The following is a 16,906-nucleotide window of genomic DNA, read 5'->3' as shown; positions in this document are numbered from 1 at the left end:
CGGAGATTTTCTTTCTCACGGATCGCTCTGGCCACCAGCTCGGCCTTCTTCCTCTCTCTCTCGGCGATCTCCAGGCCCAGCGGTACCGGCTCCCTATCCCAGTACGGCGCTGCTGCCAGCGCCGGCGCACGGGTCGGGCCCCGCGGGACATCCAGAACGTTACCCACTGTCAGGAAGGTGGGTGGCGTATCCCGCGGTGTCATGGCCTTGGGCGCTGCCCTGCAGCAACAACCCGGCGCTACCTCAGCCGAGGTGTGGGGGATGGGCCTAGGGGCTTTCCGCTGCTGGGCCTTCGGCCTGGAGTGGGTCATCGGCTCCGGCTCGGGGAGTCTCTCAGGGGATGCCTCCGGTTCGGTCTTCGGAGTCTTCCACGGCAACACTGCGGACTTGCTGCGGGCTCCGGCTACAGGTTGGCCCGCTTGGGCGGGGACGCTGGGTACTGCTACCGGTTGCGGTGGTAGCAGGCCTAGTGGCGGGGTCACGGCCTCCGGGACGGGTGGCGAAGGAGGCTGCGAAGGGAGAGGGCTTGGACCGGGCCCCACAGCCGCGATGACCGGCCCCTCAAGGGTGTCGGGACGTGGGTCACTCACCCTCCCTTTCTCCGCTTCCTCCTCGCGTCTCCGCACGGTGGCTACAACGTCCGCCATGTCGGCCTCCCACTCCTCCATGAGGAGCTGCATCTTCACCTGCAGCCGTTGGTAGAGCTGCGCGGTCCGGATCTCTACCCACGCCGCGGTTCCAGGCGCGGGGGGGCACGGTGTCGCGGGACGGCATCCACATGACGGCTGGTTCGTTTGTTTCCAGGAACGGGATGTTTGCAGAGTCCTGGCGTCCCTGCTTTTATAGCGGCGTCTACATGCCGCCAGCCGCCATCGCGTCCCCCTTAGCTCTTTCCGGCCCCTCCTCTCTCGGGGCGGGGTTTTGGCCTTCGCGCCTCTACTGCTCGAGAAGACGCTCGAGCGGGAACTTTTCGCGCCAAAGATGGCGGCTTCTGAAATTTTTCTGCCGGATACCTCCGGCGGTAACAAGGCGCACCTCTACCTGACGGCAGAGCGGTAAGATCCTGTTCGTGACGCCAAGTTGTCGCGGGCGGGGAGGAGGGTGTCAGCACACCACGCTCACCCCTTCTGCTCGGGTCCGGCAGTTGCTCCTGGTGGCTCGAGCTGCGGGCCGGATCCCGGGGTGTCTCGAGCGACACTCCTTGCCCGTGAGTGAAAAGGGGGGTGTTTATTGGGATTATAGTTCGTGACGCCACCCACGGTTGTGGTGATGGCACCACCGCTGCTCAGTGTGGGGGTCCCGGGGATGGTGATAGGAGCAGCCAGGTGTTGTGTTGCCCCTCCGTGGGTAGGGGTTGGTGATCCCGGGGCCCGGTGAAGAGATGTGAAGTGTAGGGCCTGGAGGGCGCAGGGACGCGGGGGCAGCGCTATGCCTTGCGGCACTGTGGTACTCACTCAGCCTGAGACACGGACACAGTTTGTACGGTAAACCAACGGCTGGTAGGACGGTCCCACAGACGGTTGCACCTGCACTCCCGGTAGGTGACGGTGACGTCTCTCTTCCTTGCACCTGTTTGACTGATGGTAGCGGTGGATTCCCTCCAGTTACCCGCTCCCCGACTGCAATCTGGGCCGGAGGAGCTCTACACTTTGCCCGCAGGCGCTGGCCCTGGGGAAACTGGTGCCTTGGCGGTGGCGGTGTCTCCCCGGTAATGGTCGGGCTGTTGCCGTCAATCGGGACTTTGTTGCTGGGGGATCTGCGTCCCCTTCACTGACGGATTCGGCAAATTGGGCGACTCCTAGCCTTGCCGGGGTCCGAGAGGCCCCTGCCCTGGTGCTGACTGTCCTTCGGAACACTGCTCCAGACCACCGGGCACACAGCCAACGGGGTCCTTCCAGGAACTTCCAAACGGTCCCCCCTCCGGACAGTCACCGCCGTCGCTGACCTTGCTGTTCTAGCCCTACACACAGCTGGGCTCTCAGGCTTCTCCTTCTCTCTGCTCTGTCACCACTTCTTGCTTTCCTCCTTTTCCACTTCCCTTTCCTTCACTTTCACTTCTTGTTTGTTTAAGCTCGTCCCTGAGCTGACTGCACTCTTGCCCTACCCGGGCTACTCTGCTGTTCACTCCCTCATGTCCCTGACTGTTCTGCCTGATAACTTCCTGCCTCCAGAGTTGTGAGCTCCTTGGTGGGCGGAGCCAACCGCCTGGCCCACCCCCTGGTGTGCATCACAGACTCCTGGAGGGAGGCAACAAGGATTTCTGGTTAGCAGGTGTGCCTACCTGGAGTGTGGGGTGTAGTGGTGTTGTTATCTGTGTCCCCTGGCTTGCCCAGGGCGACACACTCCGTTCTCCCCAGGTTAATTGCTGGGTTGCCTGAATCTTCTGTCCGACCTAGGGTCCGTGTACCCCGCCATGCCTTCGATCCCGCTCCGGTGATAGTGCCAGGCTGCTGACCGTCCTCCTTGACAGGTCGAGGCACCTAGCCGCAATCCCCTGCGACCGGGGGTCCGACTCCTCTAGGTCCAGACCATCGTCTGCAACCTAGACAGTTTCTCTTTGGGGCCACTACTCCCAACCTCCTCTGAGCTCCTCACAGCTCGAGGGGTTCTACTCACTCCACTCACTACTAACTGACTGACTACACTCCTCAACTTCCCTCCCTGACTCCCCCAGGTGGGCGACTCTATTCCACTCAAGCCGTCCACTGGTGTGTCTGGTGGGTGTGGTGCAGGGTGTAGGATTTGATTTGCTGTTGGAGGCAACACCCTAAGACTGGGACCCAGAACCAAGAGGGAGGTGGATACTGCTCGGAAGGGCAGCTTGTGCAGTACCTTGTGACGACCTGATAGTCCAGGGGCGTCACAATAAAAACTAATTCGAGGCTGTTTTTTAGGCAGAAGCTTGGAGGGAAATAAGTCTGCTTCTCTGATGGGATGAATCTGATTATTGTTATCAGGCAGGAGCCATAAACTCAAAGTCTGAGGGAAGAAAATCATGGCCGACCAGAAACCCTCTGATCAGTATATACAATATATTATGAGGCGTCTACTCTGTATACAGAACATGTGTATGGCAGCTGGGAACAAGCGCGGTTACATATATAAAACACAGTAACACTATTACAATACTGCACCTCAAAATATCCTGGGGTCACCACCTTCCATACTAAATATGCAGATGAAGGAGACTCGTACACACGGCCGGTTATAATAATAATAATAATATTTATTCACTCATATAGCGCCATTATTTCCTCAGCGCTTTACATCCTATCAGTAATGTCTTTGGAGTGTGGGAGGAAACCGGAGACCCCGGAGGAAACCCACGCAAACACGGGGAGAACATACAAACTCCTTGCAGATGTTGTCCTTGGTGGGATTTGAACCCAGGACCCCAGCAAGACTGCAGTGCTAACCACTGAGCCACCGTGCCGCCCATGTGCTGGATCATGGCAGCATGTGCCGTCGATCGTGGTGGACGCAGCAGAAGAGTCACTTACTCTGTGATTACATCTGACTGCGGAAAGTAATGAGAACAGAGACCGAGCCCGGAATCTGCCCTGTACTGAGGAGCGTCATCTGCTCCTGACATGGCGGCCGCCACATCATTGACTTGTCATAGTCGTCTTCCCTGGCCGTACCCCATCTTCATTGTGGGGGCATAGCGGACCCCCCGCTCTGGAGCAGTGATCTGTAGGAAGAAGAAACAGAACTGGTCATGGAGTAGCCGAATATTACACATCAGAGAGGGGCACACGATTTACTCCCGGTCACCACCAGTTATTATATTCATCTTACCTGGAATATATTGGGGTCCATGGGTCCCGCGTCTTGGGGGTTGTTCTTGTTCTTGTTCACACCCCTGTGTACAAAATAACAGAATACGCTTTATAATTCTGCATTGATTAATCTCATACTATATTTTTCGGAGCTAGAGCTCAGTTTTTCTGATACACAGCTCCGAATTCTCTGTCACTGGTCATAAATCTGGGTACCACTAGGGGGAGCAGTGGAGCCTGTGCATTGTGGTGGATGGGAGCTCCCCCTAGTGGTGGCTGCACGCAAATTACTAATGGTCACTTCTCCCCTCGTCTTCCAGGAGAATCTTCACTATTCTGTGTCAGCACAATGTGGCGTCATGGCCGCTGTTATTATCAGCTCCTGTCATTAATCACATCACACACTGATGATCTTACCTTATGTTATGTATTGTGGTCGCTCGATGAGACCCGTCTCTGGTCGAAAGTGACCGCTGAGACCAGGAGAGGGTCAACTCTGCGCCTCGCTTTGTCCATTACAGACTCTAGTGAAACAGAAAACACATAAATATATTTATACAGAAAGTGACAGAACATCAGTATACAATGAGGATACAAGGAGACAGATGCTCCAACATATCTGACAGGAAACATGTCCTTACACATAGCAACCAATTAGAACGCAGCTTTCATTCTAACAGAGATGTTTAAGGTATGGAAGCTGAGCTCTGACTGGTTGCTATGGACAGTGTTGATAAATGAGGCCTAGTGTCTTTTCATGGATGTGACTACGGTCCTCTGATTGTCCCTGATATGTTCCCAGTCCTGATGAAGGACTGTAGATCCCAGATTCATGTTGAATTTGGGATCTACTATTTTGCCCCAGTCCTTTCCCCGATGCTATCACCTAGTTCTATTCCTCCCATACTATATTTGCTTTTTACATTTCTTTTTCCCAGATGTAGGACTTTGCATTTGTCCCTGGTAAACCCCATTCTGTTCTCCTCGGCCCATTGTTCTAGTAAGTCTAGATCCTTTTGAATCCGCTCTCTTTCCTCTCTAGTGTTGGCTACTCCTCCTACTCCCATACTCTACCAGTTACTATATTCTTCTTACCTGGAATATATTTGGGTCTATGGTGACACACCGACATTTATTATAGCCGCGTCTTTGAAGTTGTTCTTGTTCACATCCCTGTGTACAGAATAACAGACATCACTTTATAATTCTGCATTGATTAATCTCATACTATATTTTTCGGAGCTGGAGCTCAGTTTTTCTGACAAACAGCTCCGAATTCTCTGCTCTCTGTCACTGGACAAAAATCTGAGTGCCACTAGGGTGAGCAGTGGAGCCTGTGCATTGTGGTGAATGGGAGCTCCCCCTAGTGGTGGCTGCAGGCAGGTTATTAATGGTCACTAATGATCACTTCTCCTCTCATCTTCCAGGAGAATCTTCACTACTCTGTGTCAACACAATGTGGCGTCATGGCCGCTGTTTTTATCAGCTCCTGTCATTACTCACATTACATACTGGTGATCTTACCTTATATAAGGTTTTGTGGTCGCATGATGTGATCCGTCTCTGGTCGGGAGTCACTGCTGAGATCAGGTGAGGGTCGGACTCTGCGCCTCGCTTTGTCCATTACTTTGGTGAAACAGAAAACACATAAATATATTTATACAGAAAGTGACAGGACATCAGTATACAATGAGGATACAATGAGACAGACGCTCAAACATATCTGACAGGAAACCTGGCCGTATACATAGCAACCAATCAGAATGCAGTTTTCATTCCACCAGAGATGTTTAAGGCCTTTTCATGGATGTGACCCAGTGGCGTAACTACAGTTTGATGGACCCTAATGCAATATTTGGACCTAGGCCCCCCCCAACTTTCCTATGTTCCACTATGCATCTTTCCCTCACCACCTGGTTTTCCTATGTTGTGTTATGCATCGTTCCCTCACAACCCAGCTTTCCCATGCTCTGTTATACATTATTCCCTCAACACTAAGGTTTTCCATGCTCTGCTATATATCTTTCCTTCAGCAGCCGGCTTTCCCATGCTCTGCTATACATCTTTCCTTTAGCACCCAACTTTCCCATGCTCTGATATGCATCTTTACCTCATCACCCAGCTTTTTCATGCTCTGCTATACATCTTTTCCTCAGTACCCAGCTTTCCCATGATATCATAGTATGGGAAAGCTGGGTTCTGAGAGAAAGATATATAGCAGAGTATGGAAAGCTGGGTTCTGAGAGAAAGAGGTAGAGCAGAGCATAGAAAGCTGGGTGAGGAAGGAAAGACCCTCTTTCCCTCAGCAATCAGCTTTCCCATCCCATGCTTGTATCTTTGTCCCCCATCTTCGTATATGTGTCCACATCCTGTTATTACATGGCCCCCATCCTGGTATTACATGGCCACTATCCTGGTATTACATGACCCCCATCCTGGTGTTATATAGTTCTGCCCCTGATGTGACCCCTGTCCTCTGATTGTCCCTGATATGTTCCCCGTAAAGGAATCTGGAACTTTTTTTAAATAATGAAGGAAAAATCCCCTTTTACTGGAAAGTTATATATAATGAGAAGATATGAGACTACAAATTATTAATCCTGTAAGAAGGAACTTACGTGATTTAGGGTTTGCTGAGGGTGTCCATTGTGATCCATCTCTGGGCCTCCAAGATGGCGAATTTACTCGCTTTGTGTTCTTTTTCTAATAAAAAGTAAAAACAATGATGATCAGATGCCCCCAATAATGGCAGCACCACCCCCCCCCCAGCTACCATATTTCTACATTCACTATATTGAGGCATAATGGAAATTCCATGGTTACTTACCCGTGCAGACGTGTCTCTGGGCCCAGGGTTGTGCCCGGTTGAAGGTCGGGGTGGTCTTTTGGACCGTCATAGACTCTACATGTCGTTTATAGACAGGAGTCATTTCTGATAGACTCTACATGTCGTTTATAGACATGGAGTCATTTCCTGACCTGTTTTAAAAATTCACTGACCCTGCCGTTCGGCAGGCAGGATAGTAGATGAGCTCTTATCTTCTCATGCTGGAACTGAGCTGTGGGGTCACCACCATTTGCCAAAAACTAGTAGGCAAACGCTGTAGCAAACACCCCACAGTCGTAGCATTTTTTCTGTTGGCTCGTCGGCCACTTCATTGTACATGTTGATAATCTACTGACGGATAGATGTTGACAGTTTTCTAGTATTGAAGCGGCGTCCATTGTGATCCATCTCTGGGCCTCCAAGATGGCGAATTTACTCGCTTTGTGCTCTTTTTCTAATAAAAAGTAAAAACAATGACGATCAGATGCCCCCAATAAAGGCAGTCCCCCCCACAGCCACTATATTTCCACATTCACTATATTGAGGCAGAATGGAAATTCCATGGTTACTTACCCATGCAGACTTGTCTCTGGGCCCAGGGTTGTGCCCGGTTGAAGGTCGGGGCGGTCTTTTGGACCGTCATAGACTCTACATGTCGTTTATAGACATGGAGTCATTTCCTGACCTGTTTTGGAAATTCACTGATCCTGCCGTTCTGCAGGCAGGATAGTAGATGAGCTCTTATCTTCTGATGCTGGAACTGAGCTGTGGGGTCACCGCCATTTGCCAAAAACTCGTAGGCAAACGCTGTAGCAAACACCCCGCAGTCATAGCCGTTTTTCTGTTGATCCACATTGAGAAAGCTCAGATGTTTTAGGGGCTCCTTGACCACTTCATTGTACATGTTTATAATCTGCTGACGGATGGATGGAGACAGTCTTCTAGTATTGATGCTGTCGGCCACCAAGATTTTGCCATCTTTGAAGCAGGTAGTCAGCCAGTGCACCCTTTCCTCATCGTAGTGGATCTGTACGGCATTCTTCAGTACGCTGCACCCTGGCACTAAAAGAACAGCCGGGGGATGCAGGCCATCAAAACCCTCAAACTGATTCTGCAGCAGCTCCTGGGCCATGCTAATGATGTCATCATCCAGCATGCCCGCCGGGCCTCTGCTCCTAAGGATGAGTAATTGCTCTGGAGACAGGTTGTCCTCCTGATTCCTGAAATTAGTCATCTCGACTGGTGGAGTCTTCTGGTCCGGGGATCCTTCTCTACATAGATCCGTAAAGTTTTCTGTAGCGGCTCTTTTTGCCGGTGGCAGCATCTCGGACTGAATGTCCTCGGATGTTGATGCTTTTCTTTTCAGACTGTCCTGGGGTCTTTCTTCTGGCAGCCTCTCGTGTGTATCTCCAGCACATTCTGGATGTGCAGGATTCTCTCCACTTTCTGTAATGCTGGAAGTGGATCCAGTATCACCTACTGTGTAGGTTGGGCTCTTCTCACCTCTGTCTTGGCTGATGACGTTGTCGTCACGTCTTTTTCTTGCAACCAACCTGAAGCTCCTGATCGCTGGAACGGTGGCGGATTTCATGGCCAGGAAGAAATTTCCCATCAGTGTTGTCCTCTTGCGATAGGATTTCTTGAATTGGGTCACAATTTTGGAGCCAATTGACATGCAGGATGAGAGAGCCTTGACCAGCAGCCGCTGGCCATAATGTGGACGCTTATACATCCTCATGATCGCGTTGAAATCGCGTTGAAATCGCTTTGAAATCGCTTTGAAATCGCGCTGAAGTAGCGTTGATTTATTTTTCCTTCGTATTCCTGTAGCTGTGTGAAACCAACAACAGGGAGTCACAAAAGACAGCTCTGGCCCTGCGCTCAGGCTTTACATAGAATAATCCCATTGTGATGTCATAGAGTGGAAGGTGACATCAGAGTTCCATTAGATTGTGACATCACAGCCCCAGGCCCAGCTGCTAATGGCTGATGTTGTGATCATGGGGAAGAGACCTCACATTTTTATTTTTTTAAACAATACAAATCATTTTTCGAAACTGCGGCTTCTAAACAAAAGAAAATATATGGAAATTTATGAAATATGCAAAAATGACAATAATTATATTTTTTTATCGATTTCTACAACTCCCAATAAAATATGTATTTTTAGATAAACCTTTGGGAAAACTCCACCTTTTTATTTGATTGGTACAATATCCTAATACATGTTTTTTGGATATAATTTAATCATTGGATAGATTAAGTGGTTTAATTGTATGAAATTACATGAACAGTCTTCTTAAAGGGATAGCGACCTCAATATGCCACAATATGCAACTTTCCCTTTGCACAGAACTTAGGCACTTAATATATTGAATATTTATTTTATTGTGCATATTGCACTTTAAAGAGAAAGTGACCCAAATCCTTTTTCCTCTTTACACAGAATTTATTCATTAAATATTACTAAATAGTTTGTGTAAGATTGCACTAATGGCCCTTTTAAAGGGATAGCTACGCCAATATAAATATTTTTTGCAGCTAATATATAATTTTGACATATTAAACAGTCATAGCTTAAATTCCCTAAAACATTCAGTAATGTGAAAGGGATTGATACTTATCGGATATATTCAATGTATTTAAGCTATAAATAAATATATATATATATATATATATACATATATATATATATATATATATCTATATATATATAGATATACTGTATATATACAGTAAATATATACGTATATATATATATATATATATATATTTATATATATGTATATACTGTACATCTATATATATATATATATATATATATATTAGTATTATTAAATTATTGATAAGAATGATCAATATAAATAAATATATATAATAAATAAAATAAAGTAAATATAAATAAAATAAATATATATTGTGTATAGAGGAGCTGTAGGCCCATTATACTGTGTATAGGGGGCTGTAGGCCCATTATACTGTGTATAGAGGAGCTGTAGGCCCATTATCCTGTGTATAGAGGAGCTGTAGGCCCATTATACTGTGTATAGAGGAGCTGTAGGACCATTTACTGTGTATAGAGGAGCTGTAGGCCCATTATACTGTGTATAGGGAGCTGTAGGTGTGACGTCCTGGCCTAGCCAGGTAGTCACAGAAGAGTGCATCCTCCTTGGTAATTCCACACCCCCCCACATGGTTCATATGAGCAGCCGCCCTCCCCCCCCCAGGGTAGGAAGTGAAGAGAGCGGGAGGGGAGGAGTTGAGTTCAGTTGTAGGAGAGAGGCAGAGCAGTGATGTGTGTGTCTCCTGGGCTGCTGGAGAGAAACAAAAAGAGCAAGCTGTGTGTCAAAGGAGTCTGCAGAGAAAGGAGCAGAGCGGTCAGGGGTTGGAGCCCCTGGACTGCGAGAACAAGTTCGGCATTAGGAAGGACCTGAAGTGGACCGGGGCAGGGTAGTGGCCCGCCGGCTTCGTGATCGGGAACCCGGACTAGTGTAAGGGAGTGGACTCCCCGTTCCAACCAAAGAAGTTAAGCAGACTATGAAGGGGCCCCTGCTCATTGCACCATGTGTGGAACCCGGACACTACTCGCCCACGGCTCCCGGACACCGGCAGTTTGGTTTACAAAAGGACTCTGTGTTTACTGACACTCCACATCAGTACAGCCTCATCCAGCACCACGACTACCAACTGTAATTTCCCTACTTCCAGCCTCCTAAAGACTGCTCCCTGCAACCCTTCACAATACACTGGGTGTGGCGCCCTGGACTAGCCAGGTCGTCACAGGTACTGAAACACACACCCCCACCCCGAGACAGGCACATCAGGCAGACACAAAATCCTTGTTGCCTCCCTCCAGGGGCTGATGTCCACACCAGGTGGGGTGGAGCCAGGTGGTTGGCCCCACCCACTGAGGAGTTCACAGTCCTGGAGGCGGGAAGAGGAAGTCAGAGTAGAGTTTAGTTAGGGAAGTGAAGGAGAGAGGAGTGAAGGAGAAGTGGAGGAGCAAACTGACCGTGTCCGGGTGTGTGGCCCGGGCACTAAGAGCACGGATGGCAGACGGTGGTGGCCGTCTGCAGGAGAGGTAGATCACCGCGGAACCGTAGGACCAGGGACAGGCGGTGGCCCGCCGGTACCGAACCGGGGAGCGAAGTGAAGCTAGCATACACAGGCAGGGCCTACGGACCCCGACCAGGCTTGGAGTCGCCATTAGAGGTCAAATCCGTCAGTGACCGGAACCCCAGGGGTTTCCTAACAGCCAAGACCCGATTGAAGGCAACCGTCCGACCAGCAAAAGGAAATACAGCTACCGCCACAGCTAGAGTTCCAAGGGCCAGAGCCTGCGGGCAAAAGGGCTCCTCTGGCACATATATACGCTGGGGAGTGGGTTACCGGTGGGAATCCATCGGGACCGAACATACACAAAGGTGCAGGGAAAGGCAGCCACCACCAACCGTCCGGAAGAAGCTACAGCAGCCGGCTGCGGGACCCGTCCATCCAGCCGTTTGGTTTACCAGAGACTTTGCGTACATTTGTGGCTGAGTGAGTACAACCGTGCCATCCAGCACCGCGCTGCACTGTCCCCGCGATCCTGCCACCTCACCAACCCTACCTCCCCGTCACCTCACCGGGCCCCGGGACCACCAACCCCTACCCACGGAGGGGGAAAACAACATCCCAGCTGCTCCCTACCATCGCTCCCGGGATCCCCGTCACCAGCAGCGGAGGTGACCTAACCCCACCACAACCCGTGGGTGGCATCACGGACTAAATCCCCAAACCAAGCTACCCCTTTCACTCACGGGCGAGGAGCGCCGCTCGAGTCCCCGGATCCGGCCCACCGCTCGAGCCACCGAGCAGCAGCAGCATCGCCGGACCCGAGCGTTGGCGAGCGCAGCGCCCCGCCGCCCGCGACAACTTGGCATCACAAACAGGATCTTACCGTTCTACCGGCTGGTAGAAGTGCGCCTTGTGCCCCGCCGGCAGTGTCCGGCCGAAAAATTTCAGAATCCGCCATCTTGGGCGCGAAGATTTTCCCGCTCGAGCGTCTTCTCGAGCAGTGGAGGTGCGAAAGCCGAAGCCCCGCCCCTGAAGAGGAGGTGCCGAGAGAAGACCAAGGGGGGGAGGATGGCGTCCGACCGCATGTAAACCGAGGCCATAAAAGCAGGGACGCCAGGACCCTGTCAACAACCCGGTTCCTGGAACCCCGAAGCCACGATACCATGTCAACCCCGCTTGCACCGCCCGAGGCCCAGCAGCCCGTGCCCGGGACCGTGGCGTGGATGAGGGCCCGAGTAACTGAGTCTAACCAACGTCATCGGAATCAGATACGTCTCCTGGCAGAGCAGTGGACCATCGAGGTGGAAGCGCTGGCTGCGATTGCCCAGATGCACGAGATGGGAGCCGACGTGACGGAGCTGGTGAGTGACTCACGTCTCCATGTCCCACAGGGACCGGCCGCTGCGGCTGGGAGACCCGGTACGATCCTGACCCTTGTACCGTCCCTGCCACTATCCATGGGGCTCCCCAGCGCTAACCTGCCTGACTTGCTGCCCCAAAAAGCAAAAACAGTAACTCGGGCACACAAAAGATAAGAGTCTGAGGCAAGATGATGCTTGAAAAACAGTTTGCTTGTTTTTATTGATACAAAAAATTCAGAAATTCCAACGTTTCGGCCTCAACACATAGGCCTTCGTCAGTGAATTTCTATGATATAAGTATACAGAAAGGAAAATAAGATTAGTTATTGCATAAAGAAAATAATGTATTCTGTCATACATGTACAATACACGAGCATACCAAATGAAAGGGTAAAAAGGCAATATAAACAAGCTTCTAGGTACTGATAGTTATTCTATGCTAAGGAACAGAACATAATGTACCAATATTCAATATCTTGGAACAGTGTTCACTAGAGGAGGTGACTGTCAACGTGACCGCCAATAAGGAAAACCACCATAAGAGATACTCAAAAATATATATATAACATACCTAAAGGGTCGTAGGGAAGAAATTATAAGAATTCACATGTGTGAGATTTCCATGAGAGGGAGTAAATGCCTAAAAATAGACAGGTATTTTACTAATCCATCGGGCATAAATGAAGAAGAGGTTATGTAGAGCCAGGTTAGAAGCCATAGAGGTTGCAAGATGGACCTGGGAGGACCGTGAAGATATAAGGAGATGACAGAAGGATACAGAGAGAGGGAAAATATAGAAAGGATAATAAAAGACAAATTAGAGATAAAGGAAAGGAGAACAGAGCACACAGTGGGTAATAGAAAAACCACAGGGGACAAAGGAGGGTAGAAAATTGAGGGTATTGGCGGAATACCATAAAGCCAAAAGAATACCCCGTGGGTTACGGGTCCCTCTTCGTCGCACACTATTTGCTGATAACACTACCTACTGTGACAAGTTCGAAAGTATACTCAATAAATGCTCTATGGACATTATTATACTTACCATTGACTTCCTACAACAGGAACTCATAGACGTTGGGGAAAGGATCCGAAGCATTGAGGACCAATTATCTAACACTCTTCCACCTGCGGAATGGAACACCATGAAAACGCGGACGCAGGACTCCGTTGTGGATTTCAAAAAGACTCTACAAGACCGGAAGAGATCAAAATACATTAGGGATCAGGAGGACTATTCAAAAAAACGTATCTATAAATGGAGATTCCAGGAGCCTCAGAACAGACGACAGTCCTATTATGGGACATATCAGGGCTCCACCAGCTCTGATAGTGATCACAGTCAGTCCCGTGGATCTTCCTCTTCTTTTTTAGGGCCACGTCGTCCCCAAAGAGAAAGACGAGGCGTAGGAAAAGGAAACCAAGGGGCCCCGTACAAAGTCACGACTCGTTCTCAGGTAGGACCAACATCCTGTATAACATTTCATCCTACCACTTATCGCCAACAAAGTCCCTTGTACTACAAAAGGGTCTCTCATTCTGCCCCACCCCAACATTTAACGCATTCAACCTCGATCAGGAACTCAGACGGTTCTTCCGATCCCTTAGATTAAAAACACATTTTCAGTCCATTGATTCCAGTGATACTACTCCTCCCACTATCCCCCCATCAAACTGGCCGATAAAGGCGGGGCCATTGTAGTGATGGACAAATCCTACTACATTTCTGAGATACAGGGTCAGCTTAATGACCACACTATTTATAAACCAGTCTCACGAGATCCGTCACCTAAGATCCGGGTTCTCATTCAACACCTTATTGATGAACATGTGAAATTGGGAACCATTGATAAAAAATTATCAGAATTCCTATTGAAGGATTTCCCCATCACAGCGGTATTCTACACCTTACCCAAACTTCACAAAAACCTGAATCAACCCTCCGAACGCCTTATTGTGGCCTCCACAGACTCCATTCTATCGCCCCTGTCCATCACGCTTGAAAAGATTCTGAATCCCATGGTACCATCCATTCGATCATACATCAAAGAAACCAATGATGTCCTCCATTTCCTCAGAACAACCAATAGCGTCTCGGAGGATGACATTCTGGTCACTCTGGACGTGACGAGTTTATATACAAGCATTAGTCACCAACAGGGCATTGAGGCCGTCGACTCATTTCTTGACAAGCAGGATACACTATCGCTACACCAAAAGAAATTGGTCATTGACCTCTTGACATTAATACTACACAACAAATTCTTTCTTTTCCAAGACCAATTTTACATACAAATCCAAGGGACCGCGATGGGATCGAACGTAGCACCGCTATATGCTAATATTTTCATGTCACATTTCGAGGAGACTTTCGTTTACTCCCATCCCATGTTTTCGTCACATGTAATTACATGGCGAAGGTACATAGACGACATTTTTATGATATGGCATGGTGATCCATCCGGTCTTGATACATTCTATTCGGATCTCAATAGCTGTTTACCTAACCTAAAATTCACCTTACATTCCGACCAGCATAAGATCAATTTCCTCGATGTCCTTGTCCAGAAATCATTTATTGGTACTATTTCAACTGATCTCTATACTAAATCTACAGACAAAAACAGCCTGTTGCATTACACCAGTGCACATCCCAGCCACATCAAACGGGCACTACCATTATCCCAGATTAAAAGAGTGAATCGCATTGTATCAGACCCCGACACACGAGAGAGACGCCGTACGCAAATGAGTGATAAGTTTCTTGCCAGGGGATATCCACAGAGAATTGCGATACCTGAAGTCTCTAATAAATACACTAGTCCGATACAAGGCCCTAGAGCTACTTTTGTAGCAACCTACCACCCCTTTCAGGCACAGATTAAGGGCATTATCCTGAAACACTGGTCACTATATACCAATATCTCAGAGTTCCAAAATAGGCCATTGTTTTGCAATAAGCGCCCCAAAAACCTGAGAGATGCGCTCGTTCGGGCTGACATTGGTTCTCAGACTAGACAGGCTCGACAAACAGTATTACAGACAACCCGTACTGGCAATTACCCGTGTCTACATTGCATCCAATGTTCTAACCTTACAAAAGGCAATACTTTCACTCACCCCCGTACAGGCAGAATTTTCCACATCAAAAATTTCTTCACTTGTGACTCATCGTATGTGACTCGCCCACCCCAGGGCTATGGGACACCCGGTGCCGGGCCGGACTAGTCCGGGGGTCGTCAGTGGTGGCTGGGCCCGACTCCGTGACCCTGGTGGGTGTCAGTAGAAGATGTGGCTTGATGAATAAAGTTTGTGTTCGTGACGCCACCTGTGGTATGCGGCTAATAGGCCGCCGCTGCTGTATGAGGCCTCCGGGGGATGATATGGCAGCAATGGTAGTACTACTCCCCACAGGTGGAGCAATGCCCCGGGGCACAGTTGGTGCTTGTGAGTGTCTATGCAGATGAAATAACAGAGGCAACTTCAAGGGTGCAGTTTCAAGTTCTTTACTCACAATTCTTGTCACAGTCCTGCAGGGACCCTTGGACTGCTGGGACCACTGTCAGGGACCTCCGCCGTTTCTGGGTGATTTCGAGTGTAAAAGCCGGTACCCTTCCCTTAAGTGTCTCTATCTTCTGCTGTCTTCCTTAGCCTTGCCTTGGTAGGTTGAACCTGGCTTGGCCTCCACAACAGCCTCCAGGCTGGGGAGTCACCTGTCGGCTGATTATCCCTTTTCTAGAGGTTCTGCTGTGGGCTGTGGCCCAGGGAGTTTACAACATTCCCTGGGCCTCGGTTTTTACTGTTTGGAGATGATTTTGCACTCCTCCGGTTTCTAGGGACCGTCCCCTGTTGCAGCTTGATCCCTCCACCGATGTTCTTGTGGAACAGGCCACCGCAGCTCTACAGCTACCCGTGGCCCTGGGACCCCTTCTGTTCTCTGTTTGGTGTCACCTGGACCCTCTGAGTCCCAGGATCTTCACCAGGAAGCTTCTCTTTCTTCTTCTTAGCTCCTGACTGACTTGGAGCTCTTTTTCCTTTCTCTTCTCCTCCTTGCCTGCCTCCGGCAGGCCTCCTCCTCCTTCCCCACTCTCTCTCCAACTCTGCTCTGACTAAACTAGAACTTCCTCTCTGTGTCCACACTCTTGTGGCTCCTCCCACCTCCCCAGTTGCTCTGTTCTACCCTATAGGAGCAGGGATGGGTCTTACGGCCCCTCCCAGCATGCAGCATGGGAGGTTTTCTGCCACTTTCCCTGGTCCCAGTGTGTTCCTAGCAATGGGTGTAGTGTGGATTTACCAGGGGACCGGAGTTCACTCTCTTCCTCTCCCAGAATGGGGCATCACACCGCTGGATGGGGTGCAATGACCTGTGGCGACGGAAGCCTCAGGGGCGCCACACTCCCCCACAGCAAATCCCAGCACGTCCTCGGGCTGAAAAACAACAGAAAATGTGGAGAAACTGCAAAAAAACATTTTTACACGTGTGTAGAAAGAAAAACAATAAAACATTTCTTCCCTTTATGGGAGGCACATATAAGTAAACGTTGCGAACTTCTTATAAAGAAAACTCTAAGTGTGCACTTCCAGTCCATTGCACGGTTCGGGCACATCCCCCATAATTCTGGTAGGGGGCAAAACGGGTGCAACTAATTACATTTTTGGCTACTACAAGTCCAGTAGCCTGGCAGTTCGTTTCTCTCATTCAACAAAGTGGAAAACAAAACCAGCCACTAAGTCCAGTGGCCTGGTTACACAGGACACTTCACACATGACATTTACCAGGGACCACATTCCAGTCTAGTGGCCCGGTACACATACACGGAGGGGTGACTTCTTCAAAAAGTACAAGGGGCAGTAAGGCAGGAAAGGGTGTCGTCTTCGAAAAG

The 16,906-nt window shown here is 49.5% G+C and overlaps 1 protein-coding gene across 1 annotated transcript; it reads right to left on the bottom strand.

The window, feature by feature from the left end:
- Positions 1-3,237: 3,237 nt before the first annotated feature.
- On the bottom strand, positions 3,238-8,356 carry LOC142302369 (uncharacterized). Its single transcript, XM_075343428.1, has 8 exons — positions 7,180-8,356; positions 6,607-7,060; positions 6,398-6,482; positions 5,304-5,405; positions 4,875-4,952; positions 4,197-4,303; positions 3,799-3,862; positions 3,238-3,691 (listed from the first exon to the last, which is right to left on the bottom strand). Exon 1 carries the CDS (start codon positions 8,342-8,344, stop codon positions 7,280-7,282), a length of 1,065 nt encoding a protein of 354 aa, XP_075199543.1. The 5' UTR covers positions 8,345-8,356; the 3' UTR covers positions 3,238-3,691; positions 3,799-3,862; positions 4,197-4,303; positions 4,875-4,952; positions 5,304-5,405; positions 6,398-6,482; positions 6,607-7,060; positions 7,180-7,279.
- Positions 8,357-16,906: the final 8,550 nt, after the last annotated feature.

The sequence above is a fragment of the Anomaloglossus baeobatrachus genome, chromosome 1, assembly GCF_048569485.1.
Source record: "Anomaloglossus baeobatrachus isolate aAnoBae1 chromosome 1, aAnoBae1.hap1, whole genome shotgun sequence".
Classification (NCBI taxonomy): domain Eukaryota; kingdom Metazoa; phylum Chordata; class Amphibia; order Anura; family Aromobatidae; genus Anomaloglossus; species Anomaloglossus baeobatrachus.
This window is presented reverse-complemented; position numbering and strand designations above follow the sequence as displayed.